Here is a 21088-nt window from a genome sequence, read left to right on the forward strand (position 1 = left end):
TGGGCAATGAAAACGGGCCGCCGTACGTGCTGAGCGAGTAAATAAACGATGCCACACGCACACCCGCGCAATGACGAAAAGGCATGAAGACTGCACAAGCTTCTCGCAGCCAATGCACACAACTGTCGCACCGTGGTCGACCGAGCGGCAAACCGCAGACAGGACGGCCACGAGGCTGCGCACTCTGAGTGCCTCGCCTGCCAACTCTGGGCTTCACACACAGCGCGTGAGATCACGAAGGAACGCGCGCATATACAGCGTTCGCATAGAACAAACCTTCGCGCGCATGCGTTCACAAGTGGAGAGACAGAACTCGCCTCTTCCAGCTCACAACGCGCGGTAGAGTAAAATAAGAGTCGACAAGAACCGCAGACACGACGTCATCTCCAGAAGTTTATTCCAAGAGAGTCCTTTTCCGCGAAGACCTTCTGCCCCCCTCGTATTGAGAAGCGTTGCGGCCCTTGCTATAGCTACTCTAAGAAGGAGAAGAGAGAGAGAATAAAAAAAGAAATAGAGAAACAGAAACCGGCAAAGGCACGAGAAAGGAGAGAAAGGGAACTTATTTTCTCTTCAACGCAATTATCAAAAAGACAAGCACTGAGGAAGGCAGCTGGCCCGCCGGCGGTCAGACTGTCCAGGAGCGGCCGCGCAGAGAAAGGATAGAGAGAGTGCGCGAGAGAAGAGCTGTCCCGCCATAACCGGTGGCGAGCGCTTTCGACGTCGCCGCCGGTGCCCGCCGAAACGGGGTCAGCGCAGCGAGAGAAACCCTCCGCGGCGGCCGTTACAGGCTGCGAAGCGAAATCCCGAAAGACCAGTTGTCGACGAGCCAGTCTCGCCAGCGCCCGTATAAAACGCAAGCCGGTTTGCGCGGGCGTCTCTCTCCTTAGCGCAGCGCACGTCCGCGGGAGAGCGAGTGCAAGGCAGATACCGCTAGCCGACGGCCGGCAAACAACGGCATCGCCTTCGGTCGCCTCCGGCAGAGGCGAGAGAAGAACAGCCACGTTGCCACTGCGATAGCCTTCACGACCAGAGAACGACCGAGTGCCGCCGCAGACGGCTGTTTCTTCGGGAACGTGTGCATCCGGGAAACATGGCGTCGACCTGACCGGCCGGCGTTCCGCCCCCATCGCGCATCTCTTCGCACGTACAGTGACTTGTAGCGAAGGAAGAGACAGGAGGGCCTGTCGTCTCCGTGACCGCTCCTCGCCATCCTTGTGCCAGTGAGAGTGAGTGAGGTGACGAGGTATTGTGCAAGTGACACGACATTCGGCGCTTATCTGTCTCGGAGTGTGCGCCTGCAGGATTTTGCGCTCCCATCTCGGTCGGCATCGCGAGCTCCTAAAGGGGAGGTGACACAGCCGTAACCTTGCGAGGCCGACGTGCCGCCCGTGTTTCGCGAGAACAAGGATTGCATCGCCGTTTCGTTTTCCGTTCTCCGTCGAAAGCCGCCCAGGGACCGAAGAACGGCCGGATAATGCAGCTGAGGTAGGTGGCCCTGCTCACCCTCATTTTGCGCTTCGATGGTGCTTGTGGTTCCGGCCTATACGCTCTTCTAGGCTCGGCTTAGTGCAAATTGCATTCACTGTGCCTCTTCAGTCATCGAGAACCTTACAAATAAGATACGGGATATTTTGCAACTGTCCGTAGCTTTCTTTGGACTTTCTAAGGATTTCATGTGTGTGCGTTTATAAGCGCTAGAAAAAGAAATGCACGGTGTAATTCCATTTCGTCTTAAGCACTCAATTTCTCTTGTTCGTACGTAGTTAATCTTGTTTATTTATTTGTTAATTTTTTTCAAGGGGACACAAGCTCATGTATGTTTTGTGAGTACAATACTTACACAGGCTGTTCAACGTCATTTCGGGTATGAGGATTGAATAGCGAGATCTTCGAGCCAAACAGAAAATAGCAATGACTGCAAGCTGTTTTTCCAGCATGCCTTCTCATAATTTGGGAAAGTATCTCTAACGCAGAGCGACGACCAAGTGGTAACTCTATCGGCTTCTGAATTTTGTTCCAGACAACATAAAATCAATGCATAATGTTGTTTGTTCTTTAGTTTACATACTTCGTCCTAAAGACGTCTTCCTTACCGGCGTCGTCGCAAAGGCGAGGCGCGGCCATGTGGGAAGACTGATGTGATTATGCAAATAAAACAACCATGACGTACGGTGAACTCTCGGGCTGCTTTCAATTTTACTGTTCAGAGCAGTTGAGGACTCTGGGGAAAGCCTGAAGGAACGACTCGACGTGACTAGATTGTCAAGTATGCAAATATGCCCAGACATTTCGCGAACGCATCTAAGATAACACCATTACAGCGTCGTCTGCGTACCATCATTGAGCACGACGCAGCGAACGCAGTGGCGTAGAAACGTTATTTTCTTTGCTTTGTAGTTGTGTAGCTAGATAGATAAACACCTGGGAAGTGTATATTGAACTGCTTTTATTAACCATGGGAAATTTGCAAGGGTTGAAGTCTGCCAATCGATCCCTTAAAGATATCGTTCTAGACGTCCTCCGACGGAGTCTAGGTTGCACGAGCCAATTGGTTTTTATATGATATAAAAATATAGAGCTATGATGCCTAATCTAAATATTTCTTTCTTTCTGCAGTACCCTGCAAACAGAGTGCAAGTTCGGACTAACAACCTTATTAGAGCTTAAAGTAATAAAAAGAAATCCGCCTGACTGTTTATTCAATATGACAAATAGCGATCAAATGACCAAGTTGGAAATATCGAGAGCAGTGCCCACCACGTGACTAAATTAAATTAAATTATGGGGTTTAACGTGCCAAAACCACTTTCTGATTATGAGGCACGCCGTAGTGGAGAACTCCGGAAATTTCGACCACCTGGGGATCTTTAACGTGCACCTAAATCTAAGTACACGGGTGTTTTCGCATTTCGCCCCCATCGAAATGCGGCCGCCGTGGCCACCACGTGACTAGTAGCTATCGGCAAGATAAACCATTGCGGCTGTCGCCAACGACTCAAACGTCGGTGTACCAATCATAATGATAATCAATGATAAACGAGCAAAACCAGCACTCATGCACAAAATTAGCTTTGCTGTTTGCTAGCGCCTAGCTGACATAACAACAATTTGGTAAACCTCGTGGCCGAATGATGACTAAAAATACCCTTTTGCTTTTCATATCTGAACTCTCACAGCTGCATTATTGTGCCAGCGATATTTACGCTCCGTAGGAAACATTGTCACTGCAATCAGACATCGTCAAGTTCTAAGACACGGAAAGTTGAGGTAGCGGTCCTGAGGCAGCTTTTGTTTAACTGCAATTTAACACCTCGCCGAAAGAGTTCCAAAACAAGAAAGCGATTCACAAGAAGATGGAGGCTTCGACTTATTAACAGTGGAGGGATGTCGCTGAAGCCGGCGCTCCGACAAGGGCACTTGTCTTCGTCAGGGCAGCCCTGACGAAGACAAGCCCTGATGACAGGGCTTCACCAGACAAGCCCCGGTGCCAGGCCAAATGAAGCTAACGTTCCGACAGGGGGGACTTGTCTTCGTCAGTGCTTGCCTTCTTGTCTTCTACTACTGGGAGCGTGCACTGTGCGGCATGGAAGGCTCAACGGTCACTTTAGTATACGCATCGCGGACGTTCTGCCAACCGTGCTGTTTTTTATCTTCCTCAGTGCCCACGCGCAGGCAAACTTGTTCCATTCTGTGTGGCAATGATATGCCTTTCGTCGTCGCTGACACGAGATAAAGTACAACGCGGTGCAACAAACTTGACGAAAGATAAACAAATGATCGAAACCTAATAATGGAGCGGCAAGATTATTTCAGTGTGCGTTTGAAAGAAGATGTAACACCAAGAAGGATTCCGAGAAAGGTAAAAGCTACCGACCAACAATGACCCGAACGTATATGCTTGGTTGCGGATACTGACGCATATGACTGCAGCGATATCGAGCACGCAGGAACGCGATGCGAATATGGCATCACTCGCAGTCACTGTGCACTTTTGGCTATAAGAGCTGAGGCGTCGTCGATGACGACACTTTAGAAATGGCCATGGATCGAGAAGAAGAATAAATCCAGCAGAAAAATAAAGCGAGTTCAATTCGAAGTAAGCGTACACTGGCAGACGCGCATAGAGCCACCAAGGGCGCGGAACAGTGCGGGCGTTGCAGCCGTCTGTCTTCCTCCGTGGCTCGCTCATGGACCACATACCATCACGCACCCCTGCACACTGCACTCCTTCTTTCATCACTTCCCCGATCGCATAGATAGCGGGGATAAAAGGAAGATGAAGGAAAAGAGAAGATCGACGCTAGCCCCACATTCTCTGTACACGCAGTATACGCATAAAGGTGAAAGCGGCGACAAAGAAAGAAAGCCGTCAGCGAATGTAGCCGAGGAAGCGTTGTCTTCTCTTTTTCTCTAATTTGTGGCGGGACTCCGTGAAATATGCCGGCGAAAGGCAACAAAACGCCAGGGGAAAGTCGATTACCGGGTTAAAGAAAAACAAACAGGCAGCCCAGTTACAACGCCGCCAGCAGGAAACGAAAGGAAACCGCCGGCGCCGCTTCATAAGTCTTTCTCGCGGTTCTATTTTAGGGTTGCGCCACGCTTCTTTCATTCCAGCGAAGCGGGTCACACGCACACTTACGCTTCTTCGAGTGGGTCCGGAAAGAGAAACCTCGCCGAGCCAGAAAACGAGCGTCTCTCCGCCGCTGACGCCACAGCTGATTTCCGTAACGCGGTGGGCACATCGTTGCTGCTGCTTTCTACACCGGGCCTCCAGTTATAGTCATTCCATCCGCCTCAATACTGCCCGTCAAACGTCTCCCGTTTCTTCCTCGTCTCCTGTTTAGATCGATTTGCTTTGGACAAATCTACGGCGGGATTCTTCTTTTGCTTAGTATGCAAGGACAGTGAAAAAAAAAAGAAAGAAATGAACAGTTCTTATTCCTTCCCCGTCTTTCTAGTACGGTTCTCACTCTCCTCTGTTTCTCCCGCGGCAGTTATTTCTTACCGTTGAAGCGCACTGCTCATAACCTGTGCCCCATCCGGTAGCTGGGCGCAATAAAACCCGGCACACGCGTGCACTGCAGAAGGCCGGCGTTTCTCAGCAACACGCATACGCGCGCCACCGCTCGGAATCTCGCTGCCTCGGGAATGCAACGCGTAACGCCACCCACGGCGTGTGGCCCGCGCCGCCACTTGATTGCTTTCCCACCGCCGGCAGCGCTGAACCGCAACAGAAAATAAACAGCGCAGGATCAACGCACGCACGGTCGGCTTTCCGAATCGTGGCCCGTAACAATAAAACCCGATGTAGCCGTACGCGGAAGGAGAATCCGCTTGCCAGGAACGAGTACGCAATATGCGCTGCGTGGAAGTTGTGGCGAAGGGACGACGATGGGATTGTGTAAAAAGAGACTGTATACGAGGAAAAGAGGACTTCCCGCCCGGCCTTCTTTCTTCCTTTTGCGGTTGTTTTGCATCCTTCTTTTTTTTTTTTTCATCGTGGAAGACCGTTTTAGCGTTTCATTTTTGGCAAGCGTGCAGCCGTGTGCCTGCGATCTCGTTGACCCGCGCAGATCTTTGGATAGCTGCTTCAAAGTGCTGCGCACGCCTTCCCCGCATCTGCAAATCCTTTGGCACGACCACCTCAGGTGTCGTTTGTGGAGCACGAGGAAAAGCGCGATAAAACGGGAGTGCGTGCGGAGAAGAAGCGTGTTCGATGAATATTCCACGCGGACGCACGCGCCAACGTCGCCGCGTGCGAGTTAACCTGCACCACGGCCGTGCACGGGACTCGCGCGCGCGTGGAGTCCAGCCAGGCCGTGCCTGCACCTTCGACAGATTCGTATCCATCCGCTGAGGAGAAATTATTCGGTGTCGCCGAATGAGATCTGGCGACACCGAATAACAGTGAAATTCACGTAAATACTTGTCATTGTGTCTCTGTGAATGCATGTAAAGCTTATTTTATGCGCCAGACATATGCATACGTAGGGCGTCTCTGATGTTTGAGATAGAATGCCTGCTTTTCGCCCACAAGTAAAGCTTAACGACGTTCGGATACGGCTACGTGAATGTCTGATTTATTGGCACCGAGGCAGAAATGCGTTCGTTTAGTGCCGACAACAAGAAATTCGTCTAACAAGAAATCTCTTGCAGGAGTGATTTACACACATCTCCTTTGAAAATTCTCAATGCGTTAACCGCGTTCGTTAACCGAAGCGAACGTATACATTTCGCACTAGACATTTAAGTGTTCCAAGCGTTTAAAGAACATATAGAGGGTGACTAAGTGAAAGTGCCCCACTGCAACCCTCCTCATCTGAATGCATGCCTAATTAAGGATTTACTTAGTCAAGTCACGTGCTAAATTTGCAGAAACTTCATAATATCCTCTAAATAACAAAATGACTGCGTTGTAGGAACGTAACCGAAGTCTTAGTGGCATAACTGTCTGCTAGTATAGCATGGTTAAACGATTGCGTAACGAAAAGCATGAAACCAAAGAAAACTCCGTATCTAGCACGAACATCGACATTGTATGCTGCGTACTTGTTTCTGCACGAGTGCGCGTTGAAAATATGCACGCTACAGCGCCAGGCGCCAGACGAGACCAGGCTTTGAATTCCAACAAACGTTGGCAACTGCTTGAACTGGAAGCCGCGGCAAAGACTTCGTGGCGAATGTCCATAAGGACGCTAAGCTATTGCCGTGCCAATCAGTATATTACTTAAAATATCCCCCGAGGGGGGGGGGGGGGGGGGGCACAACTTGAGTAATGCAGAGGCCGCATTCATCTTGCAGTTCTTCGACGTTTCCTTGTACCTTTTCCAGTCTTGCACTACATTCTAGCACGCAACGCCTTCAGTGGTCGGTGTCCTGCTTTTTTTTTTGCGCTTCTTCATGATGCCTCCCGACCAGACGGGCTTCCGTGAAAACCTCTACTTCACTGAAGCCGAATGGGAAAAAGAAAAAGAAAAGAAGACCGCGAGCAAGAAATGTAAATGTGCGGTCACTGCGCACTAGGTCGACGAAGCCCTGGTGATACTGCAATTCGTCCTGTGCAGGACCACTTTCTTTGACGTGCGCCGAAATTGTAATGCAAGGGCGTTTTCTTGCCCCTCAGTTAAACAAACGGTTGCGGCTTGGCCGAGCATGAAGTCGATGTCCGTGGTAGCTGTGTGGTGACGCCCAAACAACAGAGCAGGAACAGGGCTGAGCAAGGATCACTGTTTTGTGCTCTGCGTTTGTAAATAATCAGGTGGTCTAAAACGTAATTAATTGTCATATATTGCAAACGTCAAAACAGCTCAAAAACCTGTGCAGAATTCCTTTTACATTTTTTTAGCAGCTTCTTGTTAGTCTATCCAACGTGCGTGAAGTCACAAACGTACCCTCATGCAAAAAGCGGCAGGTCACATTTCACGTAGTGTGGGTGAAACAAAGGATTACCGTGCAGTGTCGACGTCGCGATCAATACTTCCGGCTGCAGCGCGCGCGGTAAGGATGAGCTAGAACTCAGAACCGAGGTCGCATATTAAACCACATCCAACTACGTTGCTGTCGCAGTCTATGACTTATTAAACATACTAGCTTTTTTTACTTTGTGTTCCCCCCAAACGCAAAAATTTCTTCGCATCTGTTCCATAGTGTCGTCAGAACATCTCTCGAAAAAGTGTCTGCATAATGGATTTGTCACGTGGATAGTGATGCTAGCGAGCACCAGGCGCCGCTTTGCGCTGTGTAGGCCGCTCTTAATAAAGTAATGAATTACATCAGATTTCAAATGTTGGCCACTTGAACCGCTGTTTAGTTTGTTGCTATTGTCTGACCACCCGGTTCATGCTCCTGACGCATTATCACGTACGCACTTCTCCAAGCTCTTGAGACGAGCAGAAAACCACGTGCCATGGCAATGCAGCGCGGCTGCCTCGACGTTAGCGGCGGTGCCTGTTTACAACGACGACATAGCGGATCGACTGCACAGACCAAGCAGCCCGAAGCGTGAGCTCGCGGGGAGCGGTCTTCTTCGTTATTGCGATTTGTCTATGAGAACAAGTTGAGAGCACGTGCCCCGTCGTCCTGTTGGCTAAACCATCAACTCCACCGGGCCCCTCTCCCGGCCTGGCCCTTTCCGTTCTTCTGACATGGCGCGCAGTTCACACGGCGACGGCATGCAGTGTGCACGGCGCAGCCTTCACCCAGATCGGTGGTGCATCGAGCGCTTCGGATAACGTCACCGCTGCGCGTCCTCGCGCATTCCACATCTTAGCGCCAGCCTTGCGGGCTTCACTCGGTATCGGAGAGCGCGCGCTGATCTCAAGCTCGATGCGAATTCGTCGTGCGGCTGAGCAAGGTCGGCCAATGGCCGCAAGCCGGCCTCGTCGGCGTAAACAATCACAGTTTTTACGACGCTTAGGCAAATTACCCTGGAAAGCTCGTTCGCCAGCGATTAACAATGGTTCTCACTGAAAAATAAAAGAACGAGAGCGTCTCACAGATGTGCGGTCCTTTAGCTGCTCACGCCTGTCACCCGAGACGACTGCGCATGCCCGAGAGCTGCCTCCTCTGCTCGGGTCGTTCAGCATGTCTAGGACAAGGAGACACGGGTTTCTTCCCTGTTTTCCAAGGCAGCGACTGTCACGCAGCGATATACAGAAACTGCTCGTATATTGGCTGCTCGTTATATGACGAACAGGGTCAGACCATTCAAGGACTCGACGGCCCAAACCCCAGCGGGCAGCTTCGAGCGCTTGTACTGTACATACATGTTAATAGATCGACAGGGACTGTCTTTACTCTCTCAGCCCCTGTGGATTTATTGTGCAATAGTGTGCAATAGACACGTACTATGGGTGCTACACGAAATATATTCATAATGTACGCTTCGCCTTCGTCAGCTATCAGAAAATTGATGCCGATCTGCGGAGTTCATCTTTGCGTAGGCTTCGCTTAGTTGCTTGGTCGCTACGCTGAATTAGCTCGCCACTTTACATTTTGTAGGCTAGAGCCGGGTATAAGACCGCTGCAGCTAGGTGTATCATACTAGCTAAAAAATGCTAAGTGCGCAGCCTTGGAACGTCAAGGAGCAAGAGAGAAATCCGAATGATTATTCAGTGATCACAGAAGTGCATGGTGGCATGAATTTGTACGAAAAGTTCGAATGGGGGTGAGTTAAGAGGATCAGGGTATGAAGAGCATCGAAACAAAGCTCCTCCCTAAGTTTGACTGGCTGCAGAGCGTTAGCTGTGAGGCAATAGAACTTGTAGCACGGTGCGGTGTCTTCTTAGGCTTATCGTTCATTGCACATATGCATGTTTTGATTTATTAATGAGCAAGGATTATATGCCCCATTACGCGAAAATCCGTCGGCGTGACTGAAAGATGGTACCAAAAATTTCCGACGCTGCAAAGAGTAAAATCACGTCAAATAAATGCGCGTATTGACGTCACATTTCTCAGGGAGGTTCCTGTAAACAAAGTAAATTAATGGCTTTGAAAATAAAGTTTCGCGAATTTCGGTTAGAGTGGGAATCGAACCTGGGCCTCCGGAGTGCGAGACGAGCACGCTTCACCGACGCCGCGACGGCTTTCTTTTTTTTTTCATTATAGTCGATTTTTCATGGACTGGAAACACACAATACATGTACATACTAAGAAATCATTATATTGATAATGATAAAAAAGGCGCGCCATCAATTCTTAGCTCGCCTGTTGGAGTTAAAAGCGCGTCAATGACACTAAGTCATCCAGCATAATAAACCATACTTGGTTCGTCTTGGTGCGACGCCACGACGGCTCCACGGGTCTGGTTGACGGCATGGAAAAAGGAACGGCTAGGAAGGAGCATCGCGCAATGCGATTGATGTCGTCCCAACAGGTGCCCAGAGATACGGGAAAAATGTGACCACAGACACAGACAGAGCAGCCGAGCAGCTGCCGGCCGAGCGCGCATCGATTAAAAACTACGCATAGAATAAAACAACTACCAGGCACATGGAGGAAGGAAAGCGTAGGAGAGTCGCCAGTCGCATTTTTACATTTGCTAGTAAGTACAGCGGGGCGTGGCATTTCCCGAGGCACTTTCGGAGGCGCTCGACGTTTCTGCTAAGACCGGGTGCGAGAGAGAAAATGTGGGGGCTTTTGCTCCTTGAATATCGGACTTTGCCTAGGCACTACGGAGGAGAAGTTTCCTTGCTCGTGTTGTACGCGTTTGTGCCCTAGATATTCCGGCATTGCGGAGTTGGGTCGAGTTTGTTTACGCTCTGACGCTGGCTGCCCGCACGGTGAAGCAGTGGGCACGGATTTGGTGATCGCTGTGTCTGGAGGTACGTCGGACAGACTCGCGCCTGCGGCGCTGGTGCTTAGTAATTTCGGATTAAACATTTCTGGCCCTTTACGGCGCTCTACCTAAAAAAAAACATCACTGATTTTCCAGGGGGAGCAGTAGGGGCTGTACTAGAGGCCGGGCCTTCTCTCCTAGTGCAGTATCTTCGCTCTCTTGGCAGGCTTTTCGTATGCTGCTGTCTTCGATTTTTCAGGAGCATTTTAAAGGGATCCCCTTTGCGTGAAATAAGCGTACGGTGCCTTAGCAACCGCGGTTGAACGCCATTGCCTGATGTCACGCCATGATGATTATTGGCTTTGCGTCTCGCCCCCGTTAGGTTCTGTTAAGCTTAGGTTTAGGTTAACTTAGATTAGGTTAGCGTAAAAGGTGTTAGAGTCGCGCGGCGTATTCTCACAGCGGTAACGCCGTGTGGATTATTGTCCTTGCGGCTCTGCCACGCTAGGTTAGGCTAACGGTAGGGTACGTTAGGTTACGCTGCGTTAGCGTAAAAGACGTTAGTGTGGCGCGGCGTAGTCTCACAGCGGTAACGCCGTGCGGATTATTGTCCTTGCGGCTCTGCCACGCTAGGTTAGGCTAACGGTAGGGTACGTTAGGTTACGCTGCGTTAGCGTAAAAGACGTTAGTGTGGCGCGGCGTATTCTCACAGCGGTAACGCCGTGCGGATTATTGTCCTTGCGGCTCTGCCACGCTAGGTTAGGCTAACGGTAGGGTACGTTAGGTTACGCTGCGTTAGCGTAAAAGACGTTAGTGTGGCGCGGCGTAGTCTCACAGCGGTAACGCCGTGCGGATTATTGTCCTTGCGGCTCTGCCACGCTAGGTTAGGGTAACGTTAGGTTACGTTAGGTTAGGCTACGTTAACGTAAAAAGGTGTTAGGGTAGCGCGGCGTAGCCTCACAGCAGTAACTCCGTGCGGATTATTGTCCTTGCGGCTCGGCCACGCTAGGTTAGGTTAACGTTACGTTACGTTATGTTAGGCTACGTTAGCGTAAAAGGCGTTAGGGTATAGCGCGGCGTAGTCTCACAGCGGTAACGCCGTGCGGATTATTGTCCTTGCGGCTCGGCCACGCTAGGTTGGATTAATGTTAGGTTACGTTAGGTTAGCTTAGCGTAAAATGCGTTAGGGTGGCGCGGCATATTCTCAGAGTGGTTACGCCGTGAGGATTATTGTTTTTGCGTGTCGGGCACGTTTGGTTAGGTTAACTTTAGGTTAGGTTAACATTACGTTAGGTTAGGTTAGTGTACAAGGCGCTAGGGTAGCGTGACGTATTCTGATAGCGGTTGCAGGGGCGCCAAGCGTCACCGACGGCCTTTCAGCCACTGGCGTTCAACCGCGGTTGCTAAGGCGCTCTGCCTTCTCCATCTTCAATACATGCGGCCCGATTTATACTACGGTCCCTACTACTCCCACGGAAACACATTTGATGTTATTTTCAAGGTGCATTGCCGTAAGGCGCGAGAAACGTACGATCCGGCACGACTGACTTAGCACAAGCGCCGCAGGTGCGAGACAGTCTGTCCGACACAGCGGTCGCCAAATGGGGGGTCAGTGTCCGCTGTTTCACCTGTTTCACCGCGCCGGCAGCCAGCGTCCGAGCGTAAACAAACTCGCCCCCACTCCGCAATGCCGGCACGCCTGGGCACCGAAACGCGTACAACACGCGCTAACAAACTTCTCCGTAGTGCCTAGGCAAAGTCATATACTGAAGGAGCAAAAGCCCCACATTTTCTCTTTCGCACCTACTCTTTCTCGTGCATGAGCACAAGCGTCCTGCGCCTCCGGAAGTGCCTAGCAATTGTAAACTCGCGCCCCGGCCAGCACGGACGTTTTGGAGAAAGTGTGGCGGAAGTCACGTGCCGTTTTTCGCAAAGGACCACTGGGACTGGTACCCCAAACCTCAACGTCGCCATAGCAACCGCGCTTCTTAAGCTCTTGCGGCTGCTGTTCTAGGCCTCTGAAAAGTGAGATAACTTTTTTTGGCCCGCGTCTTTCTCGCAGCACATTCTGTTCGCGAGACCGCTTGTCTTTGAAGCGGGGTGTGTAAGTTTCAAAGTTGTGTTTAGGGTCTATGAGAGTGAGTGCCAGCCAGGCAACAGACACACTCAAGCAACCACGGCGCGGGTCTTCATCGTCTTCAGCACAGGAGCGCATCTGCTGCGCTAAAACTGTTACCCAAGTTTCGTAGGCTTTGTTCTGACGCGTGTCGGCAGCACCCACTTCCGACGGCTCGTAGCAATGCAAGTTCAAAGCTCCCGTCTATCTGCTCCGGCGAGCTGATTGGAGGTGCAAAGGGAGACGGAACACCAACATGGCTGCAGTTCCAGCTTCAAGGACGTGACGTCAGGGCCTCTCCTATTTTGTTTCGTTCCTCCATGACTGGGCACCAAACGTCTCGGCCAATCTCGATTCTTGCTCGTGATCTCGACGCAAGGGGTGACTGGTGTCACGTAGCGTTCGCTTGCCAAGGCTGGCAACGTGACGTAATGCTCTCTCCCAAGGAGGAAGGAAAAATACAGGAGGAAGCATTACGTTACACAGCCAGCCTTGGCAAGCGAACGCTCCGTGAAGCCACAATAGTGGCCCAACACGTGACCTCTTGCGTCGAGATCATGGAGCAAGAATCGAGATTTGCTGAGATGTTTGGTTGCCAGTAGCTATGCCAGTAGTTTTTATTCGGTGCGCGCTTGTTCAGCTGCCCTGCCGTGGCTCTGCCTGCAGAGTGGGAACATTAAAACCAACCGCGCACTTTGACGTGTGATCACGTTTTGGGCCACCAGGTTGGCTTGAGTCGCGTTGAGGTGTGCTTCCTCCTATCATTTTCCTTCCTCCATGACTATATACAGGTGTGCCTAGTGCGTGCGTCATTGCACACGTCACGTTTATGAACTCCTTTCAGCAAGTGAGCGCGTTGAGAGGCTTTGCACGTTTTGATTTGGCCTTATCGAGGCGCAGTTAGAACGCAGGCGAGAGCTTGCGCTGACAAGGAACGCGCGAAAAAAAAATGAATTCACCAAAGGCACTATCATACTTTCGCATTCCCACACGTAAGCAGTGTTTCTGCTGACTTTTTTTATTTGCCGACACTATCGGTTCTGATTAGAACCAAGATGGGAGTGGTATTACACACACACGCAAAAAGATACGATAAACAGTGTTGGTGCACGTAGCAGAAAGAAGGTATAACGGCGTGTACACGGGTAACACAACACTCACCAATAACAATAAACTCGCACTTGGGGTAACAGAAATTAAGTAGAACGCAGTTAAAACTTACTTTTCCATCGAGTTCCCGGCGTAGTTATTAGATAGCAATAAACACGGGCGGAGGGACGCGCCCACGCACGGGACTTTGCAGAGCGACACGATTTCAAAACCGAAAGCAAACTGCAAAGATTGAACTGCAGTGGTCTACAGCAACAGTTACCTTTTAAATAAGGCAGCACAATCGCATCGCACAGCGCTATCGCGAGAAATCGCGAATACACAGTCGCGCATGTCCAGTAGATATGTTACTGACCAATCCATTTTTCCATTCTCCTCAGGAGTCCCACTGTGCACAGCAGCCTAGGTTTAACGACGGCGGCACAGCTGCCTCGGTCCTTGCCCGCGGATCACTCAAAAAACGAGCATCGCCTCCGCGTCGCCGACTTAAGAGGAAGCTTTAGCTCGCGTGCTCCTATCTAAACACATGTAAAAGGAGAATTCGTTTTTCTCGGCAACCACTGCACCAAATTTGACGAGGTTTGTTGCATTTAAAAGACAGACTTAAAATCTAGTAACAGTTGGTTTCGAATTTTCGATTTATGTCCTCATTTTCTTATAAAAAAAATGGCAAAAATCGGAAATCTTCAGAAAACGAAACTATCACGTTTACAACTCTGTAACTCAGTAAGAAAAACTGATAAAACAATTCTCTAAATTGCATCTAATAGTACATCTAAAGCGGACAAAATTGATATGTTACTCATGAATCTGAAAAAATCTAGTAATATGGAAATGCAGCTTTTGCAGAACCTTTGTAAACAACGTAACAAATTCACGTAAGATATAAAATGACATACTGAATTTGTCCGCTTTCAACGATCTGATGGATGCCATTTACAGGAACGCGATATCTTTTCTTGATGTAGAGCTACTAATTTGTAAACTTCGTGCTTCTATATTTTTTCAGACGGTCGAATATTTTAAAATCCTTTTAAAAAAATCCAGGCCCTAAAGCGACATCGCGCTTCCAACAGTCACTAGAATTAAACTTTTTCTCTGAAATGCAACAAATTTCATTAAAATCGGTCCCGAGGTTATCTTAGAAAAACGTTCTTGCCTTTTACACGTCTTTCAATAGGCCGTGCCGGAGTTGGGCCCGAGCTAAAGCTTCCTCTTAAGAGGATTTTAAAAAATTCGAAAGTTCGAAAATTATAGACGCACGAAGTTTACAAATCAACAGCTCTGCGTCAAGAGCAGGTATCGCGGTTCTGTAAACGGCATCTATTAGATTATTCAAGGCAGCCAAATTCGATATGTCAATTTATATCTTACGGGAATTTGTTACGTTGTCTACAAGGATTCTGCAAAAGTTGTATTTCCATATTACTGACTTTTTTTTAGATTCATGCGTAACATATCAATTTTGTCCGCTTTAGATGTACTATCAGATGCAATTCACAGAATTGTGATATCATCTTTTTCTGGCTGAGTCATAGAGTTGTAAACTTGATAGTTTCGTTTTCTGAAAATGTTAGATTTTTTCCAATTTTTAATAGAAAGTTGACAACCTAAATCAAAAATTGGAAACCAGCAGTCACTAGACTTTAAGTTTTTTCTTTTAAATGCAGCAAATCTGGTCAAATTTAGTGAAGTAGTTGCCGAGAAAAACGTATTCTCCTTTTACATGTATTTAGATAGGAGCTCCCGAGCTTCCCCTTACAACCGCCCTGCCATAACGCACCAGCCGTGCTCACGCCTGGCGAGCTAGGAGAGTGCACGCTCTGGAACGCGCGTCAAGCAGGCGCCTCCATCAGTGCACGCCCCCGCCGCGGAGGTCGGCCGCAAAAAGAAAAGGCGGTTGCAGCCGCGGCGGCGTGGCAGCGGCAACGCTGGCGACGCAATCGGGTCAGCGAGCCAACACCCAGCGGCTCCGGGATCCGAATTACATGCAATAAGGCTCCCTGGGCAACGCTTTTGCAGCGCCGAGGGGAGGGAGGGGTGTAAGGGGGTCGCGGGCTCAATTCCTCGGCCCCCTGCCTGTTGGCGCGGCCTCCACTTGTGTTCGCAACGAGCTCTCTCGTACTGCCCTCGCTTCGGCGCGTGCGGCCTGCAAAGCACACTCGTTGCTCGCAACCCATGTTTGTGTGCGTGGGCAGCCGGCGTCCAAGTCGTGCGCGGAGTCGAGGAGGAGGAGGCGTACGTACGCAAAGACAGCGCTGTCCCAGTTCGGCCGACACTCGCCGCCGCTTCACTTCCTCTCGCCGTGGCCGCTGTGCCAGTGTCACGCCAAGGCCACGCACCGAGTTTCGCACGGTGAACGCTGGGAATGCGCGTCGGTGTCGCGGAAGACGGTGTCTGCTGGGAGAAAACGTGGCGTTCGTGAAGGTGGAAACTGAGATGGGAAGAAGCGATCCTTCGGCGCGGGCATGCGGCGCCCAATTGTTTGAAAAAAATACAAAACAACGTAGATGGCACAATGAGCCAAAGACTCAGTAAAGTGTTACTGACTTGTTGTAATTAGGTTTTATATTGACAGCCGTCGTTGCCATCTGTGACACAGTGAAGAGAATTTTCATTGCGTCGGCGGCTCCAGTGCACGTGAGTACCATTGACCTCTCTCCATGTGGATCTTTTCCTCCCCTTTCTGAGTGCAGGGCAGCCAGCGGAAGTTTGTTCTGGACAACCTTCCTGCCTTTTATTCATTCGTTTCTCTCCATATCTGGCTCGTCATTGTCTCTCACGCTATTTTAAGTATTAGAGACACTCCATAAGATGAAGCTGAATTCTGTGTGCTAAACAAAATACAACAGGGACGCGCCCCGCCTTACATCGCGCACACACGTGCATATGCCCGGGTACCAAAACAGTACCAACGAACGAACCAGCGAAGCCAAAGCGGGAGAACTGCATGCACGATGAAAGTCGCGAAAGCATCCAGATGCCACCGGGGCGCTGAGGCCGCCCAGCTAGAGTTACTGAGTATGCTATCTTTGGTAGCATATACAGTAACTCTACGTCCAGCGACAGTCACGCTCCACTATCGTACCACTGCCTTCACAAAGCTTTCGCTATGCAGCGACTCTCTACAGCGGGGCTCGGCAGAAGGACATTTATATAGGAGAAGATAGAATCCGCGCCTGCATATACAAGATATATATCAGTGCAATGCCCAAGGTATCACTAACAAAAGGATGATTTAGCTGCACATGAGCGATCTTAAGCAAGGCGTGATACTGATTATACTTCTGGGTCAGTGCGTGGATGTATACCAGAAAATATCTGACGGAAATGTGATCGGCTCCGTGAGGATGACGTTCAACAAAAGGTTCTCTTAAGGCATTCTGTTTGGGGTGCTGTAACGATCGGCCAGCGGGGGTAGTGACCTTCTAGCCTCTCCTGCTCCGCTTCGACGAATCGCTTCGTGAAGCCAACAATGCGTCCCCTTCGGACAGGCGTGCGGCGCCAGTAGGGGAGACACGTTAGGTGGACCGAATAATGTTTGTTGGTTCACTGTCGCCTTCACGGACCAATGGGAGCAAGAAAGCTCGTGGAAAAGGGTGTTCTAAGGCGTTTCCTCATGGACCCCGAAAACTACCACGGTCGTTTGACAAACGCTCCAGCTAACTGCGGGGTCATTCCAGGAACCAAGACGCGCCAGCTTGAGTCAAGCGTGACAATCCCATTGTACGAGGCTCCCCTCCTTTCTGTGTGCTGATTGAACAAAGGTGCTGGAGTGAGTTTGTGAACCCTCGCCCTCAACGTGGGTCCTTCGACGACATTGGACGATCCGATTGGACGAAAGTTGGACGGCAGTTTTCCTGACCTAGGGATCTAGGGAGGACAGAGGTTAAGCAGTTGTTTTCGGCTCCTCAGTGTGTGCTTCACTTCAGTCATGCTAGACTGACGAGATGTAGCGTTCTCCACTCTTCATGTAGATATTGTAAAAGTACTCCTCGTTCTCGACGAGAACACGTTCCTTCCCTCAACAACGTCCTCAGCATGCATGAGTCGGACGAAGGCATGGGCCAGCTACCCCTTTTTACATGACCGACCCCAACTCTTACAACGTGCAGTACACATACGGCCACTTTGCTCTGCAGAATGCTAATTTTGAAGCTATTTCTATTCATTACTTTGTTTCTTATCATGGCAGCGCAATGCCTTTGTTTGTAATAGGGAGACGAGTCAGACGCGCGCACAAGGAGAACGAGTGCTCGATATATAAAAACGGAAGGGTGTTGCGACCGGGGGTCCGAAGATGTGAGATGTTCATTCACTGTGGAGGAGTAACGGAACGTCAGGCTGAGCCTGACATCCAGGACGTTTTAAACACACGTTTACATTCACGTTTTGTGCAAGAATGATGATGAATAGTGAAGGTAATATCGCAACCCCCCCCCGCCCCCCATCGTCCTGGTGCCGTCGCCTTCCCCCAATATAGCGTCAGGAGATTGATGACATCACCTCCCCCCCACCCTCCCCCGCCAATCCAGAAGTTGGTAGCACTTTTATACCGAGGAGAGCTTGGCCCAAGACACCCGCACATCACTGTGCACCAACAAGGAAAGAGGGAATCTCAATGACTACGTCTCTGGCGCGGACATGGTCGTTGGGGCCGGAGGTCATGTGAAGGAATGTCGCCTTGGAAATTGCCCAAACCCGTCCTGCCGGTGTTGAACTGTTTGCCATGAATCATCGCAATTAGAGACAGCTCTGGCGAGGTCATCGGCTCGTTCACCATTGTCGCGTTCTTCGAGAGCGACTGGTTTCGCGGGGTAAACAGTCGATCACAACAAGGGTCACAAGTGCAGCGCTCATCAAGCCAAACTACCTGGTAAATACGGTGAATTGAAATTGAAATCCAGTCCACTTTTTTCCTTATGAACGCGTCTTAATGCCTCACTGGCCTCCTTCCTGTTCGTTCACAAACACGTAGAAGCTCGCCCGAACCCACTGTTTTGTATTATGGCTTGAACGCAAGAGTGCTTGGGCTCAATTCCAATTGCAAGCTCGCAGAGTGCAGTGTAATGTTTTGAATACACAACATCCCTTGGAAATCTGATCGTGCGTATTGTGAGGAGCACGGACACTGCTTCCGAGACATGTGTTATTTAAAAATCAATGGACACAAAACTTGCGTTCCAAATTGAGCTTGTAGTGAACCAATATGTAAATTTTGAAAACTTCAAGTGCCACTGAAACGTGTTTTGTGCTATTTCTATGTTTGTGTAGCATTTCTGACTGATATGTTTATGTTGTCTTAATATTTCCAACTGGGCCAGTGTAATGCGTATTACATTTACAAATGTTCTTGACGCGATGGATGAGAAGCACCAATTTCTTTAAGTGCATATAAATTATAAGAGAACGTCCACAGTGAAGTTCGATGACGCAACCTTTGGATTTAGTGCATATACTATATCAAGGATTTCAGGATGCCGAATGTATGATTTGCAGTGCCTTTCTTGAGAAAACCAGCACAGTTTGGTACCGAAATTAAGAACTCGTAATAGAGTATTGCGAATAAAATAAGGTCTCCAATGGCGTGAGGGTCTTTGTGGAGCTACTGGGGGGCGATAAATACGAAGTGCAGTTTCTCCTCACGTGCACAGCCATGCGATAGCCCCTACTCACGAGAGCTACAACAAACCAATAAATGAAGTTGGTGGTCGCGACGTATGGCCAGAAGTTGCAAGTGGAAGGTGTGTTAGGTCTTCACAAACGGTACCTGAAAAATTTTTCTCGTCAACCAGCGAGTAATCAGTGGTGAATAGTACGCAGTCACATCACACGAGAGAACATTTGTAACTTAACACAGCGAAGAAGTACGATTGGCGAAGCGTCCCGCCGGTTCATTTTATGGGAGCTTGCGGCAAGAAATGGATAAAGAGTATTTTTTTCGACACCAACAACACCCATTTGTGAATTGATGTACACCTTAAAGAGGTTTGTTCTCAATATTTTATCGTGGAACCACAAATGCAATCGAATACCACGAGTACTCCACGGCCGCCTGATCTGGGAATCCGCCTCTCTTGTCCCTAGCAATGCCGCCATGCTTTCACTTGCCCTCGTAGGCGGCTGCAAGAATTGCCACCCCAGAAGTTTTATATAACCTCCTTGCGGAAACCCTCCCTGAAACGCTCCTTTTTGTAGCTTCCGGGGGGCGGCGTCACAAGTTCAAGCTTGTGCCGTCGCGGCAGCAGCCTGATAATTCATCACAGTGCACTCGGTGCTCGGTACACGAGCGTCTTTGCATACCGCCCCCCTTGAGTATATGGCCACCGAAATCGGGAATCGAACTCTCGACCTCGTGTTCAGCAGCAGAATGCCACAACCACAAGGCCGCAGATAGCTCGTGTACGCTCGCATACACACCGCACTGACATGCAACTGTGAGCGTCTGAGCGTGCAGAAATTGAAAACACCTGAGCCCCGAATTCAGATCAAGACCCATAAAAAAATTTCATAGTTCTTAGTTTAATTCGTAAGGGTAGCTGCAAGCGAATAGCGACGTCAGACGCGACTGCTTCGTTGAAAAAGAAGTCTAAATGAGGATAACTTCTCTTGGAACTCGAGCCGTTTATACTGCGAGAGCTATTTTCATAACAGGATCTATTCGGCCAGCACGTTCGCTCTTTTCGTGCTCCTTTCTTCTTCAAGCAAACATGCTTTCAGAAAGCGCGAAACGAGTCTGCCCGGTTTCTCTATGTTAGCTGCGGCTGTACACAGTTCGATTTGCTTTGCGAGGAATCAAACAAGGACAAGGTAATATAAAGAAGGCACCTGCTACTGTGCTGTTATTTTAACTGTCTGCTTCAATGGATTGTGAAAGCATCACTTGGCTTCAAAGAAACGCGAGAACAGATACGGTGCCGCGGCACACGTCCCCCCACAAATATTCCTTCGCATCGAATAGGCTTCGCTACGGAAAACTGCGTTGACGAGAAAAAAGCAAGAGGAAGGAAAGAAGGAAACTTCAAGCGCCGGGCTATTTAATTTTCGAGCCAAAGTAGGTCAACAGAGAAGGCACGCGTTTTATGAGAATTCTTCGGGATTCGTCATGGTAATTCTGTAGTATGCTAATTGAAAAGAGCGGTACATGTTCCATTCGACTCTATGTGGTAGTGGTAGCGTAAATACGGTTACATTTTCTCATACGATAACGCTTCTGCGCTTTAAACAAACACCGAGAAGCGGGTAATAAAGAAACGGTGGAAAGGAAGAAGTTAGTAAGCGGCGAAAGAGATATAGCGCACGAAATGAACACAAACATCCCGCCGCTGGAGAAATTTTATTTTAAAAACAGGCAAGTCATGGAAATAGATGCACTGTAGCTGGGAAATATTCTTCGATTGTTGTTCTTTTTATTACGATAGCAAATATATGGACACTTCTGGCGCATTTCTGCCGCCATCGCTGTGACGTTCCGTATAAATTCCAAGGGCGATAACAACGGCCCCGCACGCCGTATGCTGATTGCGCGAGTGAAAGCATGCAAGTGTGAGCCGACGATGGCAGCTCGATCTCGTGCGTGCAAG

At 49.5% G+C, this 21088-nt stretch overlaps 1 protein-coding gene across 1 annotated transcript in view; it reads left to right on the forward strand.

Annotated features, from left to right (window-relative positions):
• The first annotated feature begins 777 nt into the window (after positions 1–777).
• LOC126542842 (uncharacterized) overlaps positions 778–21088 on the forward strand; it is a 47335-nt gene continuing 27024 nt past the window's right edge. Inside the window, exon 1 of the mRNA XM_050189959.3 lies at positions 778–1485. Coding sequence (XP_050045916.2) covers positions 1475–1485 — 11 coding nt within the window. The 5' untranslated portion in view covers positions 778–1474. The remainder of the gene's footprint in view (positions 1486–21088) is intronic.

This window comes from Dermacentor andersoni, chromosome 2, assembly GCF_023375885.2.
Source record: "Dermacentor andersoni chromosome 2, qqDerAnde1_hic_scaffold, whole genome shotgun sequence".
NCBI lineage: Eukaryota > Metazoa > Arthropoda > Arachnida > Ixodida > Ixodidae > Dermacentor > Dermacentor andersoni.